Genomic DNA, 23,387 nt, shown 5'->3' with positions numbered 1-23,387 from the left:
ATCAGGAGCTGTTGTTTAGTCATAAACCACATTTATAATGTAGCAAATAAGGGAACACTCTGACCCAGCTAAGCATCTTAAATTATTAATTTCAATGGAAAAATGAAACGTGTCTAATACTCTGTGACTGGAAGCAAAGGGACTTTGAAGGTGCTTACTCTCCCTGTGTCTCTGCTTAAAAACATTTCAAAAGGCTGAAGTAAAAAACAAACAAAAAAGGCAAAGTACCTTCAGGTTACTTTGGGAAGAAATAAAGAGTTTTTCTTCTTGGAACTAGATCTAAGCAGCTAAATATTTTTACCTTCTTTCTTCCCTGAGGCTGGTTTCTTTTTACCTATGGCTACTGTATCTAGGCAAATTCCATGCATCTCAGCAACGAGTGTAGCCAAGCCAGTTTGTTCATCTCTATGAGATACAGTCAGCTACAGGAAAGCAAGAAGAACGCACAAACAAGGGAGTCCTGTTAAAAATAGCAACCGTATAATAATTTGCAAGTTGTGATTAAAGATTCAAAGAGCTGCATTCAGTGAGCGGTAGACTATTTTTCTCTCAGTTTCCAATGCCGTAACAAACTATGGCTAACATGAACCAGGAAATTGAAGAAGGAATCAGGAGGCAGGCAGAGGGGGGTACACAAGCACATGTTGACAGTCAAAGCCATGTCTGAAGTAAGCCTAGGCCTGGAGGAAATATAAAGGTCATTTATCCCTGGAGACTAGAATTCAATAAACCAAACCCAAAGAGAAACAAGTCTTAGCAATTTACTTGAGTTCACCTTATCCAAAATTCTGCCTCCAGTGTTGCCCAAAAGTTTAAAACTGTTCATAGGCTATCCCCCATATTGTTGGTATGGACCATACATTTAATCTTATACCACTATAACAATCATGGTTTTCCCCCGAAGAAACTTGGGAAATGCAGTTTAACAGTGCTGAGAATTGTAAGAGACCCCTATTCCCCTCACAGAGTTGCAATTCCCAGCAGCCTTAATAAACTACAGTCAGACTGAATCAGGCAGAAGTTAGTGTAGAATAAATAAAATTGCCAGCACCTCCTTTCTCTGTGCTGCATTGAAGACCTAAGTGAAGATGTTAGGTGTGGGGTGATGTTAAACTAAAAGGGATGGTAAACAGCCATCAGAGTAGTGAGCAAGTAAACAAGTCACACGCACACAAAACAAGGCGAAAGAAAAGTGTTTTATTTATTTTTGAATACTGAGGAGGGTTCAGTTTTTTTCACTGACGTTAGTGTGTATTAATATCATGTCAACACAAAACATTTGTTTGCTTTCATATCTGTTTTCTAGAGTCCTATCCTACACTACATTCAGTTTATACTAGATTACCAGCAGGCTCAAATCTAGATTCCTGGTGAGAAAATCTTCTCCAATAAACGACTGTAATTTTTTCCATCCTTTCACTCACATCACTGATTAAATGACTTGCTTAAATATTATGCTTCTGCGTTATGAGCATTATCCTATTATGCTTCTGAGTTAAGTTCATGTGACAGAAAGCCAGGCTGGGAGTGGGAGCATTCTCCATTTTTGCCTGATCACAACATCTAAAATGAAGTGAGTGGAAGGGTTCAGATCTACTTCATACTCACAGGCAAAACCATTTACACACACATATTATTAAACCAGATAAAACTCTACCTCTCTGCAACACTTGTCCATCTTAGCTTTAGCTTCATGCCTTCTTTTTCTTATCTCCTTTGCTATGATCTGGAAGGGGGACATGGGTCATCCCTTCCTCAGGTATGAACACACTTATAGTTAAATCACTTGTCTCTGTGCCATACTGGTTTTTCACTATAAGGCTGTATCTCCCTGAGTCAGCTGTACTGACAGCCGTGATGGTGAAGCTTGCTTGTTTTCCTGATTCAAATTTCAGGATGATGTGATCATCTCCTGCCAGAAGCTTTTCATTCTTCATCCATGAAACCTCTGGAGCAGGGTTTCCCCAGACACTGCAAGTAAGATTAAGCGCCTGCAGGAAACACACAAAAGTTTTTGTAAACAGTCGCTATAAATAAGCATCCTGAATATGCTCTGTTTTCACATTACTTTCATAATAAAACAGACAGAAATATCTTTCTGTGTTACAAAAATCTGGTTCTGTTCTTAGGGACGTGAATGAAGTCAACTAGTTTTGAATTATTACTGTAGCCCTTCAATATTTTAGCGACTCTCCCCAATAGTTACTACCAACTACAACACATTCATTTCAAGTCAAAATTACATGTTGCCATCACTTGAAATATTGGGTTCTTTATTAAGCAACAGTTCTCTTAGTTTTAAAAAGGTTGCTTTTATAGGAAAGGTCACAAAACTGATTGCAAATTAGACTTCTAAATCTAAAGAACAGCTAAACATGTAATTAAGCTGCAATTAAAGTACATTCAAGCAGTTTCATCAGAAAGGCTGAGCAGTTTTATTACTAATATAATAAAATATAATAATATCTGTACATCTGATTCCCTCGCTTTCAACCTGAAATCAATACCCCTTGACGTTTCTCCTCCCATCATGTGCTGGATTCGTATTTCTATTCTAGTTAATTCAAACCACAGTTTCCTGTTACATCCAAATTGATTAGATCCATGTTTATTAACCTGGTTAGTACAGTGCCATTAAACTATTGCAGTTTCCCAGGACAGGTGTAATACGAAATGAGTTTAAACTAACTAGGATAGAAGAGCCTAAACTTGAAGATCAAAGTCCCACGACTCCCCTTTCTCTGAAATTAATGCACCCGTGTTAAGTGTGCTTATTTAAAACACATCACTCAAAGTTTGTCCCTGAGACTCTGAAATATAGAGGGCTAGGAAAGGCCCCAGCTGAGTTAAAGGTTTTGCCTGATTAGTAATTGGACTATGAACACTGTTTAGTGGTATACCATTTGACGCTCCCTCATATAAGGAGAAATAAGAACAAAGGTTCATAAGTGGAGTCAACAGTTGGCAAGGCAACAACCCAGCATGATTAATCCTTTCCAAATTATAGGAATAAAGTGATGCTAAATTAACTAAAGCTTTATTCGTCATATTTACAGCACAGTTTGTATTAATCTAAGTCACATTGTGTGTTCAAGGGGGCCCAATTCCATGAAAGTGTTTTATAGGAATTGAAGTCTATCTTACAGGAATATGGGTTTGGTTTTTTTTTTGTATTTTCCTTCAATTTATTATTAATCAGACTGGTCACTTCTAAGGGTCCTTAAACCAGGGATCAATAAGATAGAATGGTTGGCATATAAAGGTTTGCTTACATGTATTGCATGCATTTAAAGTTTGGGATAAATCATTCCATGTGATGACCATAGCTCCACTAAATACTAATAATACAGGCTATATATTTTTGAATGCCTATATCAGTGCTTACATTATATAGCAATGATGTATACTTTTCACAGGACAGGAAAAAATGTGTTTCCAATTTTCTTGCTGCATAAAAGCTCCCTGTCTGTAGTCTTGAATGCCAAATGTCAGGCTGAAGTGAATTTTTATTACCCACTTACACAGCACTGAGAACACTGTTTCATTATGTAAGTGCTAGCATAACCAGAGCACAGCTAGCAAAGTAATGCACCTATATAAAACTATACAGTGCCAGCTATGAGATACACATCAGACAAGATGAGATGATAGCATTTTTACATTGTACTGCTGCACAGCCAGAAAAATTCTCAATGAACTGATGAGGGCTAAGCTAGATGTGATACAGGAGACCAGTGACCAGAACGTCTGACATGTATTTTCATATTAAAAGCATGAGAAGGAGAGAAGGTGGAAACTGGATTAGACCTATAGTGCCCAGGGAGATGATCTAATTTTTCCTTCACTTATATTACCCCATGAATGGCTATTAGCCATGGTAGGATAAATATGTAGGTACCCATAAAATAAAGCAGAAGGAAAACATTTTATTTTCTACTTGTTTTTACTTTTAAAGTTTCATTAATATAATCTGTTCACTTGTTTTCCATTGATTTTAGTGGAAGATCCAGCCATTCTTCTGCTGCCTGTAACTATGGTGTTTGGTTCATTCAAATTGCATGACAATCCATATCCCACTTATCTAGGCATCAGACCTGTCAAATTTCAGATATACAGGATGGAGGGTCCTTGTTCTATTCACAATTTTAAAAGGTGCAGAGACACAGCCACCTTAAATATCACCCTGTTTATATCCAGACTAAACAGAGCCTCCCAGTCTGTCAATTTCACTGATTTCCCAGGTGGCGCTGTGGGTTAAAGCCTCAGCGCCTAGGACTTGCCGATCGAAAGGTCGGCGGTTCGAATCCCCGCGGCGGGGTGCGCTCCCGCTGCTCGGTCCCAGCGCCTGCCAACCTAGCAGTTCCAAAGCACCTCCGGGTGCAAGTAGATAAATAGGGACCGCTTACCAGCGGGAAGGTAAACGGCGTTTCCGTGTGCGGCTCTGGCTCGCCAGAGCAGCGATGTCACGCTGGCCACGTGACCCGGAAGTGTCTCCGGACAGCGCTGGCCCCTGGCCTCTTAAGTGAGATGGGCGCACAACCCCAGAGTCTGTCAAGACTGGCCTGTACGGGCAGGGGTACCTTTACCTTTTTATAAACAGAGCCTCCCAGTCTGTCAATTTCACTGATTTCCCCTTTTCTGTAGACACCATCAATGCTAATCAATGCTCCCAAAGCAGTGAAAAGCAAATGTATGAATAAATGAACCAATTTTCAATTTTTATACTTTCAAGTTCTTATTTGAATAAAAACAAATGAACAAATATGGGAGCAGGGCTCACTCATTGCACTTTAAAAATGAATGGTTATCTATAAAAGTTAGGGCTGCCATATGTCCAGAATTTCCGGACACAGCTGGGATTTGTCTGCCAAAAATTGAGTCTAGGTGGAATTTTTTTAAATGTCTGGGGAAAACCCGGGCGTATTGCAGCCCTTATCAGAAGAAGTGTTGTTGTTTTTGCCGATTATCCTAAAAAAAAATAGCTAAAACATAGCTCAACAACTTCAGCAACCATAGTATAAGTTAACACAGGGAGCAAAATAACAAGCTCTAAAATGTGCTTCTAACCGGGCATAATTTTTCTGCTGCTCATATAGGCCAAGAAATCACACTGGAAGCTCTCTTAGTGCTATGCATTTCCTTGGTTTCTGATGCAGTCTATATCTGAAAGGAAAAACCTAGTCTAGACACATATTCCATCATGTACTTATTTTGACACGTTCCAATCAACGGAAAAATACTTATGTTGCAAGAGGAATTTATAATTATACACTCAGCAGTTTTTCTTCTGCTTTTCTCACCCTCCACCAGGCTTCAACCTCATTTACCACAGATCAGCAGCACGGGGCAAAGACTGGTGACAGGAAGCTAGTGTTGGTATATCTCATGAAAGGATTGGGGATGCAATGTGGAGTGGGCAATGTGAGTTCATGTTACACTATTCCTTGCAGGGCAATTGAAGGGTAAATCTACTACTGGAGTCACTGAGCCAAATATATGCTATACTCCTGTGAGGTGTCTTTTTATTACAGGTTAAATAGCATACAAGTTGTGCTTTGCCTTTTCACATGTGTTCAGAATTGTTTATGGATTATAACTAGCATAATTTTGAATCAGGTGGCCAGAAGCAGTCATTTGTAGATGACTGTTGGAAGCAAACCCTAGTTTATTGATATGATATTGTTATCCAGAATCTTAAAAAAATGTAATGCTTACATATGACCATCTAAGTATTATTACACTGGGCAACAATTTTTTACTTTTTGAATGTTGTCTAGATTTCTACAACTGATTTAGGGTATTTTTGCACTGCTGAATCAGGAAATGGTATCTGTTTCTCTCCATCAGGTCAGGTTTACTGTAAACTGAATGGTGAGCAATGATAAAGGTAAGTACACGTAAATTGCATGTTGCTTCACCATTTTTCAAACTTCAGGGCTTGAACTTCCGTTTCTTAGAACTCCTGGAATGCTCAGCAGCAGGGAGGTCTCTCTTCAGAGTCCAACAGTGGTCAGCCATCATGACTGCGTCCCAGCGACCCTGATACCTGGTCTCCATCTCTTTCATGTCCTGATGGAATCTCTCCCCCTGCTAGTCACTCATTGAACCCAGGTTCTCAGGAAACCGGTCCATATGTGAAAATAGGTAGTGCATCTTGATGCTCATGTTGCAGCCCAGGTTTCTGAAAGCAGTCAGCATGTTGTTGACAAGTTCTGCGTAGTTTCTGGCCTTATTGTTGCCAATAAAGTTCTTCACTACCAGAACAAATGCCTTCCACGCTTCCAGTTCCACTTCGTTCATTGAGTTTCCAAACTCTGGATCTCTGATGAGCTGACGGATCTGAGGACCGTCAAAGATGCCAGCTTTCAACTTCTCCATGGTCAATCCTGGAAAAGCCTGGCACAAGTAAGTGAAGCAGTCACCATCCTTGTCCAGAGCCTTGGTGAACTGCTTGATTAAGCCGAGCTTGATGTGCAGCGGTGGGAAGAGTATTCTGTCTCTGTCCACCAGAGGGTCATTGATGACTTTCCTTTCTTTGCAAGGCACCAATTCCTCCCGCACAGGCCAGTCCTTCTTCGTGTAATGCTGAGCACGGTCCCTACTATCCCACATGCACAGAAAACATGGGTACGTGGTGAAGCCAGACTGTTGTCCCAACAAAAAGTTCACCATCTTCAGGTCAACACAAATAAACCACTTATGCTGATCATGACCAATTTTCTCCAGCACATACTTCACCGCTTCATAGTTCTCCTTCAGTGTAGTCGAGTGAGCCAGGGGTATAGAGGCAAACTGGTTGCCGTTGTGTAGCCGAACACATTTCAGTGATCGCTTGCTGCTGTCAATGAACAGTCTCCAATCTTTGGGTTCATACTGTGGCACTCCAAGCTTGAGCAGAAGCTGTGCAATATCTGCACAGTACACCAAGTCCTTCTCTTCCAAGAAAAAACGGAGGTACTCTTGATGCCTGTGGAGGAAGAAGCTGATGCGAGCACTGTCAGAGAGGAGGTTTTTTCCTTCAATCTGGATGCTAACAGTTCAGCAGAGTCCTTTGACAAGCTGAGGTCGCGAACTCAGTGGCGTAGCGTGGGTTGTCAGCACCCGGGGCAAGGCAAGTAATTTGCGCCCCCTAACCCTAACCCCCAGATGTTGCGCCTGGTGCGGGCGGCCCCCCCTGCACCCCCCACGCTACACTACTGCGTGAACTAGATCATTCAACTCCTTTTGGGGAAATGGATGTGGAGCATCATCTTCAAGAACCACTTCTTCTTCATGTCCTTTAACACTGGAGGAATCTTTGGCACTAATGTCAGGAAGTTCTCCGAAGATAGGCACTGGAATTTCATCACAATGAGCTACAGGACGACGTGCTGATTGAAGATCAGGATACTTCGTGGGGCGGCTGCCCCATTAACTTAGTTTGATCCCCCAACTTTATGCTTTGCCGCACCAATTTATGGAAGATTTCGAGGTTTTATGACTTCAAACTGATCCCTTTTCGACATAATCACCCAGAACTATTGGACCTGAATACTTCTTGTCATTAAAATAATCATTTCCAATCAAAACAATTATTCGACATGGCATTTTACCCCCACCAACTTCTAAAATGCTCCACACAAGCGTACATGTGAACAAAAACGTAAAAAAATGACATGTGGCCATAGCTCAAAAACTTGACCTGACTGAGCAAAACCAATGTGATTTTTGGATTCAGCGCATCAGATTCTTCCTAAATCAACTGAAAAACACAGACAACAAATTTGTTGTTGACCAGTGTTATTTTTTTGAGAACAGATGAAATGAAACAAGATCACCAGGATATCTATTCTATCCCTTATTGTAAAATTCTATATAAAGCAGTTTATAGTTAACACCATTTAGACCAAAGCCTAATGTTAATAATTCTGGCGTATTTAATTAAATGATAATGAGAAAGCATTTCTCTTAAATTATTTTAACTCCATCACAGAGAGAAACCATCCTCCCACCCTTATTGATTTTGCCACAGAATGAAAATCTTGGACTTGATTTTCAGTGGCAGAGATCCAAATCCCAGTTACACTAGGATACAAAGATTTATGTTAATTTAGGCCACAGTTTAAGTAGGGATGAATGTATAATTATATTTCTGGTCCATATACATTTTGCTTGAGTTCGTTCATAACTCTGTTCAGCTCCGTTACTGCATTTATCTGCTTTTTAAAAAGCTATATAAAAATTGTGCTTAAATTATTATTTTATCACAATATTTAAATATATTACATATTTAAATAGATAATTTATCTCATTGTATGCCATTTGCAAATATATTTTTATCCTAAAATACACATTTTAAATATATTTTGGTGTGTTTTTTAAGCCAAGTACTGTATTACAAAATTTGAAGATATACAAAATCCTTATGATACTTACATTCCAATCCAAATCTTAGTCTGGAAAGCTGATTAGGTCAGTTTGCATAGAAATTTACTGAAATCAATAAACTGTGAGGGACATATCCAACTAAACAGTTCTGCTAAGTCCAAGCACTTTTGGCTGCACAGTGGAGCTTCTCCTCCCCTTTCTTCCTCTGCACACCCTAGCAGAACTATTCATAGTCTTAAGCATACTTCTTTGTAAGTACATTCCACTGAAATATGTGAAACATATTTCCAAGCAAATGTCTTTAGGGCTAAGGTCCTAATGTTAGAATTGGATATTGGCCACAAGCAGGCTTATCCAATGACTTTGAACTACTTTCCAGACTGTCTTTATGTCTCTTTTTAAAAACATCTGAAGATCTGTGTCATCACACAGGAAGATTGTGCATGATTAGAAGAAGAGGGTTTGAACTACTGCAGTGGTGGATCTTGTGCATAAAGTATGAATTTCTAAAGAGTCAGTTCTTCATAAGTCATCCATTGAGTTGATTCATGCACCTTGAGCCCTACTACAAACATAAGCACACTGAAAGCCACTGGAATCAATGGGGTTAAGTAATCTTAAATCTATGTTAGATTGTGGCCTGAACCTTGGCTGGCACCCTCTTCAGTCTTCCATATCATGCTTAACAAATGAGTGCTCCCTAAATACATAAAGGTAGTCTGGCTACCATGGTGAAATTATGCACTGAGAGGATGAATGAAGAGTGCTGTCTCTTGATTAAAAGAAGCAAAGCTTGAGTATTCTTACGCTCTCTCTTCTTTCAGAAGAAGAAAGTTACAGAACTGTCTCTTCAGAAGTTTCAATTAATTTACTGTACCTTGCCTTCCTGGATGGTGACAACGTCGGGCAGCCCTCCAAGCACCCGGGCACGATCTGAAAATACATTAGCACATTTTTCTTTGTTGTCTGCAAAACAATCTCTGCCCTAGATTTCAATTCCCCTCTAGTGCCTTTCTTTTATCTCATACTTCTACAAGCTGCCGGTGATGAATGCAAACTGAGAAAGATATTTGATATTTCCAGCTCGCTTTGCTCGAGGTGAAAGCAATGTGAAATTTATTTGGGATGTTGCATGGTTAATATTTGACTGCCAACCCCTGGCTCCATTAATGAAAGATAGACAGGTAGATCTTACAATGCCACAAGCTGAACAAGGAGGGTTTTCATCTGATGTGCTTAAATTTAAAAGCCAGTAATAGTGCAAGTAAAGGCTCAACAGGGATGCGGGTGGCGCTGTGGTCTAAACCACAGAGCCTAGGGCTTGCCGATCAGAAGGTTGGTGGTTCGAATCCCCGCGACGGGGTGAGCTCCCGTTGTTCGGTCCCAGCTCCTGCCAACCTAGCAGTTCGAAAGCACGTCAAAGTGCAAGTAGGTAGATAGGTAAGGTAAATGGTGTTTCCGTGCGCTGCTCTGGTTCACCAGAAGCGGCTTAGTCATGCTGGCCACATGACCCAGAAGCTGTCTGCGGACAAACGCCAGCTCCCTCGGCCTATAGAGCGAGATGAGCGTGCAACCCCAGAGTCGTCTGCGACTGGACCTAACGGTCAGGGGGTACCTTTACCTTTAAAGGCTCAACACATCACAGTTCTTGAAGTGCAAGCTGTTATGGTCATTCACCACTGCTGGATTTCTTCACTTTTTGATAAAATGGAGCTTCCATCAGAAGCAGCAGGACCAAGTCCAGTTCTCAAGCTTTTCTTATTGGTCTTATAATAAATCTTAGCCTGTGCTCTCTTGTCCTGATGTTATGCATTTTCCCAGCCCCACTTACCATCAAAGGTAGCTGTCTTATCCTGAGGCAGGCCATTAGTCTATCTATTCCAGTAATTTTTCTACACTGGCAGTAGTTCTCCAGGGTTTCAGACAGGAATCTTTTCCCAGACCTACCTAAAGATGCCAAGGGTTGAACCTGGAACCTTTTTATGGAAACCATGTGCAACAGCCTCCTCTGGTAGCTGCTACTGTCAAGGGTGGGGAAGTGTATAATGCTGCAACATCATGGCCATATTTAAGTTTTATTATGCATTATGACCGAGAGAGAAATTGACATGAGTCTGCCACTTTGTGGCTGACATATGACAACTTAGTGTGTAGCATACAGTAGTTATATCTTTTATTACACAGACGGTGACCATTTTGTGCGCATCCAACTGATGTGTCTGCCAATGTGCGGGTCCTTTCAGACCTGGAAGAGGGCAGAACGGAGGCAGAATGGGGAGAGAAACAGGGGTGAAATGGGATATAACAGGGGCTTATGTGTGCTCCGCCAACATGCACGGGGGCCAGGTATGAAACCCCCCCACAAAATCGTCACCACCTATAATTTTGCTGTAAGCTGTGCTGGGAACCCACTAAAGGGCAAAATATAAATACCATAAATATATAAATGGCATCAAAGTAGAATTGCATTCAAAGGCATACACATAACAATACTGCTAGAAAAGTACAGTTGTGGGTGACAAACTGTTCCATTTTGTGGCTTGGCTACTTACAATGAATGTTGATTGATGGGCAAGCAAGGCAAGCAAAGAATAAAAAGCACTCCCATATGCTACGGTGCAGGCTAAGGGAAGCAGTTCTGCCCTTCTTGCACATGGTAGGCAAGAAGCAGTCTCTATAGGGATGCTAAAGTGGGGCAGTGAGTGTGAGGGGAACACAGATAACGGCTTCATGACTAGTTCAGCCTGTTTGAATGCCTGCTAGTGATCAACCTGTAGATTTCTAAACAGAAATACTCTTTTCAAAAGGAAGCTACATTGAAATTTCCTACTGGCAGTACAGCATCCTATTGATAGTCAAGGCAGACACCAACTGACAATCCACTTACTTTTCTCTGCAATCGCCAATGCTCTGAAATTGAAGAAGACAAAAAAAGGCATCCTCAGTTTCATTTGATGTTAAAAGTATATATTTCACATTACACACCCCCACACTCCCACACCGTTGACCGATTCAATGTGATGACACAATTTCTCATAACATATCAGCATAGTTTTAATGATGTTTTTATACATATCATGTAAACACTCATAACAACACAGGACATAGATTTCTCTGTCTTCTAATGCTGAAACTAGTCTTTACCAATGGAAAAATCACTGATTTTCTTTAATGCTAATAAAAGCTGAGCAATGGAATAACTTTCTGTCAAAAATCTGGGGGGGGGGCAATTAAAGTTCCCCAGAATGCCATACCACCTTCTTCTTGAGGGAAGCCTTAGCTCCCAAGCTGGAGTCCAGGTCCTCAGCTCAACCCAGGACCTTTCCACAGCAACATTTGTCAGCCACCTACCCCCCCCCTAATATCCCCCTGTACTTCTCTCCACCAGAACCTGACTTGCGAGTGGGTATAAAGTCCAGGCTGCTTCCTCCTCCCCTTCCACAGTGGGAAATCCTCTCAAACATCTGGGCTGCTGGTGCTCTCCCCCCCCCCATTGCTCTCTAAGTGGTCATGATGAGTGAGAGTGTGCAACTGTCACTTCTGATCATGCTTACTTCTAGCAATGTTGTGGGTGCCAGCAGTGGCCATCTCTGAGCCCCACACTTTCTAAAACAGAACCCCCATTATCCTATTTAGATTGTATCTTCCATGAATTATACTTACTTTAACCTCTGGAATTCAGCAAAGGCTTCATCAAAGGCTTAAAAAAAGAGAACAGGATTAAGTTAATAGTTTTTATAAATATAATTTGTGTGGTTATTTCTTTATTGAGTTTTCTTTGGATTTAGTGGTTTGCTGACAGAAAACGAACCATGGTTAGCCTTCTGGAATGGCTATGGATGTGACAAAAAAAGAAAAACCATGGTGGAGCATTATGTGGAAATTGGGACACTGTTGTGTCCTGCCTTTTATTATTTTAACGATGCAAATTATTGTTCCTTGGATTCCTTGGATTTCTCCTGCTGCTTTAAGTACCTCTGTAAGGAGGGGGAAATATTTAAAATGAAATATTAACAAACAAAAGCTTATCAGCCATAAACTCCACTGCCTAGTATGCTCTTGAAGCTCAAGTTGTGAGGAGCCCAGCAGGCCTACAAGCTCTAACTCAGCCTATTGGGAGTTACATTGAGAATCATATAACCAGAAGAATAAGAGCCATTGTCATTTGGACTCAGAATAATTTTTCTCAGTTTCTGCATTAAAAAATAGAAGGTATGATAAAGAAAAAGGAATCTATCTACCTTGCCCAGAAAGATCCACTGTCTTTGTGTGTCCAGTTTTGCCATCAAAGAGCTCCAATATATATCTTCCCTTGTCGCTGGGTGTTGGCTCATTAATTTGCAACCAGATTTGCTCCCCAGTAACACCAGTCTTAACTCTTTCTGTATACTTCATTTTAACATCACTCGGAAAAGAAGAACAAGGAAACCAAGTTGAGACACAAGTTTTAGATAAATTCTATTAAAGATAATGGCCTGTCAAAGTAACATTTCTGTGCTAGCTCTATTTTCTTTCAGTAAAAGACAATGCCATATGCTTCAAAGGAGTTTTTTCCAATATGACTTCAAAGGATTGTCTTCAGTCTACAGCTGCTGTGCCTGTCAAACCTGAACCTCAGCACATATTCCCTTGCAGGAATATCAACACTAAAGCAGGAGGTATGATTAAAGGTTAGCATTTAAACTATCACAGTGGTATTGACTGTGTGCACTTAAAACTAACTGTGGGGTGCTAAAAGCTGCTCTGCCTAACACAGGCTCTCTCCAAGGCTCTCCTGCTTCATGCACCTTCTGGGTACTTTCTAGCCATTCAGAAAGGATCCACTGCTCATGATGTCAGCAATCTCCCTATAAAAGGAAGGCACAGACCAAGTGTAGGGAACTGTTTTCAGCTGATGGGCCAGACACCCCAAACCCTCAATACCTGCTGATCATAAATTTTCAAGTTATCAGGTGATGTTTGCAGTTATTACATAATATGTAACTGGTAAGGGCATTGTGCCCTTACTTTCCCAAACCAACAACACAGAAAAATTAGAAGAAGCAACCATTTGCATACCTCTCTAAACAAGAACGGTGGTGCAGTTGAAGAAGACCTAGCACTAGTATTGCCCCCAAAATTTATTCTGTTGTTGATTTTATATCTTTAATAATGTGCTTTATTATTCTTGTGGGAATGTGTTTTGTTTGTGTGAGGCTTTGCAAATCGTTTTTTTATATATATAAAAGGGGTTGTAGAAGTCAATTAAATAAAATAAACAAATACATAAACTAGGTGTGACACTTTCTGAGGTAGCAGTCCTAAGAACACTTACTTGACTGCAAGTCCCATTGAGTTCAGAGGGAGGTATTTTGCTGCATAAACGTGTATTGGGACATGCTGTGTCTGATCTCATCGAGGATCACTTGCTTGGCCTTTGGATCCCTGGAGTTGTCTAAGGTTGATCACATATCATCTGCATATCTGAGCCACAGGCACAGCACAGCATGTATACAAAAAAATGGTTTCATTAAGCTGATTCAAAGCCAGCATGGAATTATGCAGCACTCTGGATGTGCCCTAAATTTAAATGTGTATAGAATGTTCCTGTTGAATGACATCTTAATTACTGTACTGGCAAGAGCTCACCCACTTACTTGTGTGACCAGCTCACTCTCAGATCTTCCAAGTAGTAGCTAACAAATGAATATAATCTGATGCCTTCTTCTGTGCTCTGGATTTTCAGTTCTGTTGCAGATAAAGCTGAAAATATAACACATATTTTTGTAGTCTTACAGTCTTTCATGGAGTAATACAAATGAGTCATTCATCAGGAGAAGGGGGGAATTAAATACTCACCAATCACTTTGCATACTTCCGTCATCAAATCTGCAAAAGCTGTGGAAACAAATCCAGAGACTGAGACTAAGTGTTCCCAGATCAGACATGCCTGGTTGTAGCTGAATGCTGCCCTGAAGTTCCCCGGCTAATCTGGAGCATTCCTGCAAGTAGATTCCTGCAGGAAATCTGAGTTGCCTTTTAAAATGTGTTGCAAAGATTCTTAAGGAGTTTGCATGTTTCCTTCATAGTTTTAATGTCATGCTGAACCCCTTTGTTTCTGTTTGGTTTTATTGTACTTCAAAAGAACATCCCTTTATAAAAGGGACAGGTTTTGAAACTTGTGCAGTTTATGCCTAACAAAGAAGTCTTCTTTAGGATTCACCTAACTACAAAGTAATCCAAGTGACTGCTTAGGGAAGCATCACTGGTGGATAGAGGAAGCAATATTTAAGCTGTGCCCCAAGAGAGTATGGTGACATTGCCTCTTGTATCTTGCAATCCAAGATGTATATAGGAAGACAGGAAAGTGCCTTATACTAGGCGAGACCACGGATCCATCTAGCTTAGTATTGTTTATCTGGCAGAGAGTCTCTAGGGGGTTCAGACAGAAGTCTTTTCCAGCCCCAAGGACACCAGGGAGACACCAGGGATCTTCTGTATGCAAAGGACCACAAAGCTATGGTCCTCCTGGGCATCCTTATATAGTCCCTGAGGGTATCAAAACAGCTTAGGCTCCCCCTAGTTTCCTTCTAGTGACACAAATCACAACTGCAAAACAGAAAGGGTTCACTAACATGAAATGAATTTAGAAAAGAGCTGGATAAAATAAACGATTAGTTTAAAAAACGGAATTCCTGGCTCCACAAACTGAACATTAAAGATCATCATCACCATCAGAGCTTTCTTTCAACCTGAACTCACCAGAACTCAGTTCTGGCACCTCTCAGGTGGGCACCACTGCCATTATAAAAGAACAAGGGAGGTTTTCATGGTGAGTTCTGGCACCTCTTTTTCTAGAAAACAGCACTGATGACCATAATCTGGTTTTATACCACCCTTCCTTTCATAGGAGCACAGTCCACTAAGGAACTACACTGAAATAATGGAGGACTGGGATGTACAATCAGAAAACTCTTCTGGAAATTTTTAAAAAAATGTTTTGCTGCTGATTCCTTGTGAAATTAAGGCCACAATCTTACACACAATTACTTAGAAATAAGTCAGATTGAATCCACAGGTGCTTATTTCCAAGTAAACAGAAACAGCACAATTTTACACGTTATTCTCACCTGTGTCCAGAAGCTTCAATATGCTCTTATCCTTCCCTCTGTCATCCTTCAATATTACTTCATATATACCAGCATCTTTCTTAGAAAACTGTGAACAAAATAAAATCAAGCAGTAGCAACACCTTTTCATCTCTGGAAGCACTGCCCATTTAGGAAATCTGCCACATCTGAAGTGGAAGCATCAAGGGAGAAGGGGGCAACTCACCTCTGTTATCAGCAGAGTACATACGCCATCCTTAAAGTCATGTTCTTCATCAACCATTATCTCTCTTTCATCTTTGTACCAAACAATGTGCGTTTCTTTCTTGATATTGGCTACCTAAAATGAAAGTATGCTAATGTACTTTCTTTTATATAGAAAACATGCATCAAACAGCCTGCTTTGGGTAGCAAAACATGAACAAACAATGCAGAAAGTAGATAAAGATTCTTCAAACCATTTGTTCACTCGGTTCTTGGTCTTGAGACCAAAAACAAGCATCCTATATCTACTATCCACTATATATTTTGGAAAGTTGTTTGTTCAACTTTAAGACATCATAACCAAATTTGTAATGTGATTTCAAAGTACAGATCAATATTTGAGAAGGCAATACAGTAGTAGCTTGGTTCTCAAACAGCTTAGTTGTCGAACAAATCGGCTCCCGAAAGGCGCAAACCCGGAAGTAAGTGTTCCTGTTTGCAAACGTTTTTCGGAATCCGAATGTGCGACATGGCTTCCACTTAAGTGCAGGAAGCTCCTGCAGCCAATCGGAAGCCACACCTTGGTTTTTGAATGGATTAAATTCGAGAACCAAGGTACCACTGTACTGGATCTGTGATAGCGACCATTAGGTTTGTGATCAGTGTACAATCCTGGATTCTGTAAATGCACCCAAGAGCCAGCTGACCACTAACAGATCTTGTGTTTGCGACTTGTGCTTCTTTTTTCACAAACTACCCAAACTGTAGCTGTTTCTTACCTTGCATTTCAGTAACACATTGCATTCAGGGGTAACTTCCCATCCCAGATACTCAACAAAATGTGGACCTGTTTGAAATGATATACAAAATAAATCCCCTCAGAAATCATGACACAGGCAGAATCATATTTTTTTCATACTGCTCTCTATTTTTTATATGCTCTAGATTTGTTGTTGTTGCGCAACAAGAGCTGAGCACAAACAGCCCCTCAAAATTCCTCACCCAATTTGTGGGAAGATGAAGTGTGGGGACCATTATACAGAAGTTCTGCAGGAGGAGGAGAAATTCTTGGGGGTGGGGCACACCATTAACTGTGGCATTACAGTTAATACAGCTTCTTTCTCTTTCCCTAAGGATTTGTTGCTGCTGCCGCCACTATAAGTGGCAACTGTGCTGGCACTCTGGCCTCTCTTTTGTACCCTCCACAATAGGGATAGAAGGATCTGTCAATTTCATTTTTTTCAGTTTCACATTTTCCCAATCTTAAATTCTTCTTTTTTTCCATATTTCTGTAGCGAGTTGTTTTTCTTTAAATCCTTATGGGAATTCTTCAGCATTTTAGTGCAAATTTCTTCTAATAAATACATTTTTGTTTGCAGTTTTGACTAATATTTTGCATATATTCTTCTAATATAATAGATTTGGGTACCGTATTTTTTGCCCCATAGGACGCACCACCCCATAGGACGCACCTAGTTTTTTTTTGGGGGGGGAATAAAGAAAAAAATATTTCCCCCCTAGGTGCGGGGCTGACGCAGGGGAAGCCCGAGCTTCCCCCGACCCCAGCCCCAAGAACAGCCTGCTATCCGCAAGCCTAGGGAGCCCGGCGGGAAGTCGCACTGGTCTCCCCAGGCTTGCGGAGAGCTGCGCGAAGCCCAGGCGCGCTCTTCAGCACGCCCCGGGCTTCGGAATGCAGGCACCTCTGCGCAGCCCTCGGGAGCCCAGCACGACTTCGCGCCGGGTTCCCGAGGGCTGTACAGAGCTGCGCAAAGCCCGGGACTGCAGGCAGCTCTGCGCAGCACTCGGGAGCCCGGCGGGAAGTCGCGCCGGTCTCCCGAGGGTTGCGCAGAGCTTCCTGAAGCCTGGAGAGCGAGAGGGGTCGGTGCGCACCGACCCCTCTCGCTCTCCAGGCTTCAGCGAAAGCCTGCATTCGCCCCATAGGATGCACACACATTTCCCCTTCATTTTTGAAGGGGAAAAAGTGCGTCCTATAGGGCATAAAATACGGTATGTTATTTTCACTAATAAGTTCATTGTTATACACATTTCACCTTAATATATGCATTTTTGTAAAAAAGATGGCTGGAGACTGCATCAGAAACTTCAGTGGGAATTTTGAAGGATAGCTGTGTATCAGCTCTCCTATTGCTTCAGAAACTGCAAATTTGAGAGATTTAGCTTTATCCTCCATCCCTGCTTTACAGCTTCCTAGACATGGCAATGTAAAGGGTGAAAGCTGCTAGCAACAAATAAACAAATCGTGAAGCACATTCAGGGAAAATTATGCAAAGTAGTCTTCTTTTTTCTAAGGGAGGGGTGTGGAACTGCTGACCAGTCTGGTCCCTCCTTCTCCCACACTCCTGTAGGCCAACTTTGACAAACGGATGGAGCTGTCCACCTGCAAGCACCTAACATCATTATGACATCAGGCAAGAACTTGAAAGGGGATTGCCGAACACCTTTGAAGGGCTGTCTGTCAGGGCCAATCAGCATTCAAAAGGAATGGCTCTCAGTACTGATCAGCTTATGAGCACTGAGAGCAATCCCTCTTGAAGTCTGTTTGACAAATGGTTTGAATGCAAACCACCTACGAACAGACTTCAAGGGGAAAGTTCTCAGTCATTCAGAGGGATGACTCTTGAAATCTAATGGGTAAGAAAAATAAAAATATAATAATTGCCTTTTTAAATGCCCTTTAAAAAATTTGCTCATTAAATTTTAGACATACAGAACTGAATAAAATCAGCTAAAATGTTTCAATAGTCATCTCCTTTTTGTATGATGTCTTACCTTGCTTTCTGAACCACTCTTGCCTCTGGAATTCTGCTTCTTTCTGTAGTTTCTGGAACACTAGACATTTTTAAATAAAGAGATTAAAATATAGCCATCTTTGAGAGACAGAAGATCTGCACACCTAAGCCGGCTGTGACACACTTGCTGAATCATGAACTGGGTGGGTGCAATTGATTTTTAATGAAATGTATATTCCAATATGGTGGAGCTAATTATGAGTAAATAACTTTTAAAAGCATGACTAGACCATAGAAGGGTATGGGAATGGGATGGTTTTGTATCAAATTCAAAGGCCGTTTTTATGTCTGTAGAAAAAAGAAGTGGGCCAATCTTACATCTATCGTAAAAAAGCCGGATGGCATTCCACATGATCCTGCCCCATTTTGAGCACTGACTGACCAGAGTAGGATGAGGGCGATATGATATTGTAAAGTAGTTTTAAAATATTATTCACAACAAATGCTGAACTAATCTACTCACAATGTTATTATCACAGCTGACCTGCATAGTCCTCACCACTATTAAAATTTCACATGTAGTAAATAACTGAGCCACACAAATTCTTATAGGTTTTCACTTAAACAAAACAACAAGAACAAGAACAATACCTAGCAGTAACAATACTGGTTTGAGGTGATTATCATGGAGAAAAGCATGACATTGTAAGTTGCACACTACAGGTGCCAAGTAGATGTTAAATAGTGATAAGTATGAATTATTATCATTCACAGGGGGTGCATTTTGTTTCTGTCAATCCCATTTTTAGTGTAAACCCAAATAATTATTTGCAACAGTAAATATATATTTCATGCAGTCACTGTCTGGCGATGACAGCATGCTTGGGAAACTCCCTTAAGTTTCAACATAGTTTGCTGTATGCCTTCAACAGCTTCTGTTCAGAAAACAAAAGTTTCACTGGAAGGGAGGAACTAGTTATGTATTTATTTGGATCCCAGTCTAGAACATTCTTTTCTTAAGGTTTTCTATAGGGTTTTCTATGCAAAATTCTACTTCTGCAACACACGTTCCATATTAATCAGTTGGCAGCACTTCTGTAGTTTCATAATTTACTGTCTGAAACATAACACTTTCCACTGTACAATTAAAACATTAAATGAAGTTTGCAAAAAGTACAATTAGCATACAAGTCTAGTTTCTGATTAAAGAAAATTAACCTTCTACAAATGTATGTTAAACCACACGACCAAATTCTAAAAAGGCATATTAGAAACTCTTACCATCACCAATAAGAACAAGACTGGACTGATTGGTTGCTTTGCCATCCTGAATTTGAAAGGTATAGGTGCCTTCATCCACATCTTCAAGTCTATCCATAAACATTTCAATCATACCAGAAGTGTGGTCAACCTTCATCTTGTATTTCTTCAAGAGCAAAAATAAAAGTGAGCAGAAAAGTCATCTCCTGATCTCCCAAAATATAATGTTTTCAAAGTCTCCTGGATAATTTCTTAGAAACAACCCCACAATGTTAAAGTACATACAGACATAATGTTAAGTGGTAAGTTTGCAGCTGAATTTTGGGCGCACATATAACCTTCTCTCCCTCTCCCCCCAAAAGTCTATTCTGGGTTTTCACTCAAACCACACCCTGGAGTAGATTTGGGGAGTGCGTGGGGTGCATGCGGGGGAACTTCTGTGGTGTGAGCATAAATCCTTTTGCTGACAGAAGGAGTGCATTGGATAACACCCTGTTACAGAAGCAGTTAGTTCCAACCACTTACCTCTCCATTAACAACTTCCTTGTCATTAAATACAAAGTTGACTTTACCATGAGGAGACAATTTCTCAGCCTGCATCCAGAATCGCACCTGTCCCTTCTCCAGAATTTCAACTGCCAATTCAGACTTAAGGGGGACAACTGCAGCAAAGAAATAGAGCCTCAATGGATGTTTTTGGTATGTTCACAAGCACCAACTTTATCCACTAGTCCCTGGTTTTTTCTATCTTTCTTTTTTCTAAATGATGGAAGCTTGTAATCCACACAGGTAGATGTTTCAAAGCTTGTATTATTCATGTAGAATAACATGAACGCAGACAAACTAACTACAATGAATTTTTTCTAGAGAGCCAGTGTGGTGTAGTGGTTAAGAGCGGTAGACACATAATCTGGGGAACCGGGTTTGCGTCTCTGCTCCTCCACATGTAGCTGCTGGGTGACCTTGGGCCAGTCACACTTCTCTGAAGTCTCTCAGGCCCACTCACCTCACAGAGTGTTTGTTGTGGGGGAGGAAGGGAAAGGAGAATGTTAGCCACTTTGAGACTTCTGAAGGGGAGTGAAAGGCGGGATATCAAATCCAAACTCTTCTTCTTCTTCTTCTATTGTTATCCTTGCAATATTTGTTCTGTCCCCCTGTATATATTTATACTTTCTCTGACATAAAGGTTTGCTTGTGTTAACATCAAAGTTATTGCCAAGATCCTACATGAATTATGATGAACAAGATCACATGAGCAGGATGGCAGGTGGTAAACTTTTACTAACCTGCCATACATATGTACTTTCTTTTTCTTCTTCTTTGGGTCAAACCAAAGAAGATATGAGGGGCGATTCTGCTTAATTTCTTTGGCTCTCTTACCCCAATTGAGTGTAGAGTATTGATGGAGAAATGCATTCCTCTACTCCACTCTTGCTTTTCCCCTGAAACCTCTCTCTCTCTCTCTCTCTCTCTGGCCGTGTACACACTATAGCTTTAAAGTACATTTCCCCCACACAATGAATTCTGGGCACTGTTGTACTTCTGCATTCTTTCAATGCATGCCGATATGTGCACTAAAACGGTACACAGAAGGCTCATACATGTGGTTGAGGGTTTTGCTTTTTGCAGTTACTGACCATGCCTATGAGCCTACAGGCATACATTATCAATGCACACAGGTACACTGCAAACACAACCAGGGCAAAGCTTGCCATTGCTCCCCTCTACACATTGATTATGTGCACACAGGATTAAATGAAATGTTCTGCTGTCATTTCTCCTCATAACAATTTTGCTGAGTTTTCTTTCACGGAGCTTTCCTCGACAATATTTTCTCCTGATAAAAATGTCAGAACCCAGGGTTTATTGGGTGTCCTTATCAATATTCTAGCTATATATGCAGGTGCCAGTTAGTTATTAATACCCAATCCCAAGAACAAATGCCAATTGCTCTCTATTTGTTTCTTTCTAATGTTCCATAGCCTTGGAAACATTTAAGATATGCTTAATTTCCTTCTGACATGCATCCATTTTAACCTACAAGGTCATCTACTTAATACTCAGCAAAGAAATTATGGCATAAATGAGTACAAGCAAGTTTAAAACTTAATAGGTAATATTACGGGGGGGGGGGGTGGCGGCAAGTTTTTAGTGAGAGACAAGAATTTTATTCTGCAGAAGTAGTACCAAGTAAACAGATGAGGTCCCCAAATTTAGATTCTACTTGGCATCATATCTCCGTGGAAACCAGGCAGCAAAAGCTGGGGAATCTGCCATAGCCCTGTGACAAAAGAACCCAAGATGCTAGGGATGTAGGACACTGGCAGATCATTATTTCATTTTGTTTGCCCTTCCTTGTGATCCTTTAGACTGGAACACAGACCAGCAAGGCAACTGCATCTTAATTTGCGGCCTGTTTTTGAATAAGTCTAATCCCCAATAAGCAGGGTCCATGAGCCAGAAGGAGAGGTGAGGGAAGCTTCAAGAAACAGGCACTGAAATGCCCCTGTGAAAAAGCTATTTATTATTGCAACATCTGAAGGTGAATAGAAGGAGGCATCCTTATGACCTTGTATAACTTCTAAACCCAGACCCTCCAAGTGTTCCTATTTTCCAGGTACGTCCCTGATTTAGAGAAGCTGGCCCGGTTTCTGATTTGATCCTGGAATGTCCCACTTTTCCTTAGGATGTCCCTATTTTAATTGGAGAAATGTTTTAGGGTATGTAAACCCAAATAAGTTAATGCCACATGTGTCTGTGCTTGCATTAACCCGTGGGTGTAAGAAACACACACACCAAAAAACAGACTTTGTGCAATGCTACTTGTGTCATGCTGTCAGTTCTGAGGCAGTTTTAGGCCCTTGTATATAATTAGCTGTGAATATTTTAGCCTAAAATAGAACAGAAAGCAAGCACAGGAGTGGTGCAGCTTGGTAATTTTAGACCCTGGACTCAATAGTCTTAAGGAAGTAGACCTTTAGACAGTGATGTATTAGTTTAATTGTGCACTACACAACTAACATTTCTATTCTCTCCCTCCCTCCCCCACTGCCTTTCTGTGCTTCAGAAATCTGGTATGTAAGAGCAAAACACACACAGCACCCCCCCTCCCAAGTTTGCCAATCTGGATTTCAAAAAGTAATACTCTGAGCATGTGCAGCATTCCATTTTAGACTCAAATCACAATACTATAATGACTACAGGAATAAAAAATGTTACAAATGTGAAAATGACATCCCTAACCTTGGGGGAACAGAACCATGTGCTTGTGAAACTGTGACAGAAAAAGAGTCAAGCAAACATCCTGAGGAAGAGAATAGTCCCTGCTATGTGTGGACGTTAATCAGGCATCCATTAGAAGTTGATACCTGTAACAGGACCACATCAGACTGTCTCAAGCATTCATATGACCAGTGCCTTTTCTTCTTCAGGGGGTACTCAAGGGTACACAGTACCGGCACCTCATTTTGGTTGTTAAAAAGTGTGGCACTTTTCGTAACAACTTCATGGTGAGTACTGGCACCTATTTTTCTAGGAAAAAAGCACTGCATATGACTATCCAGCAGGCTGATGCTTGGAAGCCCTTATTTTGAAATATGCCACAAACATTGATGCCTTTTTCCACTTAACTATTTTGTTGTGACTTACCTGGAAATTTGTGTTCATGGCTGAGTGCAAGCAGGCGTTTCATTTCTGCAAGAGAAAGGCAGATGTATAT

At 40.8% G+C, this 23,387-nt stretch overlaps 2 protein-coding genes across 3 annotated transcripts in view; both read right to left on the bottom strand.

Moving 5' to 3' along the window:
* Positions 1–1,178: 1,178 nt before the first annotated feature.
* MYOM1 (myomesin 1) overlaps positions 1,179–23,387 on the bottom strand; it is a 72,921-nt gene continuing 50,712 nt past the window's right edge. For both annotated transcript variants that reach the window (XM_079982860.1, XM_079982861.1), the window contains 14 exons: positions 23,318–23,362; positions 20,195–20,331; positions 19,691–19,835; positions 18,450–18,509; positions 16,439–16,506; positions 15,682–15,795; positions 15,477–15,564; positions 14,206–14,244; positions 14,004–14,109; positions 12,609–12,772; positions 12,031–12,067; positions 11,255–11,277; positions 9,245–9,300; positions 1,179–1,991 (listed from right to left, as the gene is read on the bottom strand). In XM_079982860.1, the coding sequence (XP_079838986.1) occupies positions 1,692–1,991; positions 9,245–9,300; positions 11,255–11,277; positions 12,031–12,067; positions 12,609–12,772; positions 14,004–14,109; positions 14,206–14,244; positions 15,477–15,564; positions 15,682–15,795; positions 16,439–16,506; positions 18,450–18,509; positions 19,691–19,835; positions 20,195–20,331; positions 23,318–23,362 (1,382 nt within the window). In that variant the 3' untranslated portion in view covers positions 1,179–1,691. The remainder of the gene's footprint in view (positions 1,992–9,244; positions 9,301–11,254; positions 11,278–12,030; positions 12,068–12,608; positions 12,773–14,003; positions 14,110–14,205; positions 14,245–15,476; positions 15,565–15,681; positions 15,796–16,438; positions 16,507–18,449; positions 18,510–19,690; positions 19,836–20,194; positions 20,332–23,317; positions 23,363–23,387) is intronic.
* LOC307219526 (uncharacterized protein) lies at positions 1,998–8,191 on the bottom strand (the record flags this gene model as incomplete). Its single annotated transcript, XM_079982786.1, has 3 exons — positions 1,998–4,209; positions 4,604–6,967; positions 8,187–8,191. 2 exons carry the CDS (start codon positions 8,189–8,191, stop codon positions 6,091–6,093), a joined length of 882 nt encoding a protein of 293 aa, XP_079838912.1. The 3' UTR covers positions 1,998–4,209; positions 4,604–6,090.

The sequence above is a fragment of the Podarcis cretensis genome (assembly GCF_951804945.1).
Source record: "Podarcis cretensis genome assembly, chromosome: 7".
Classification (NCBI taxonomy): Eukaryota; Metazoa; Chordata; class Lepidosauria; order Squamata; family Lacertidae; genus Podarcis; species Podarcis cretensis.
Note: the sequence above shows the minus strand (reverse complement) of the source record. Positions and strands in the feature narration are given on the sequence as shown.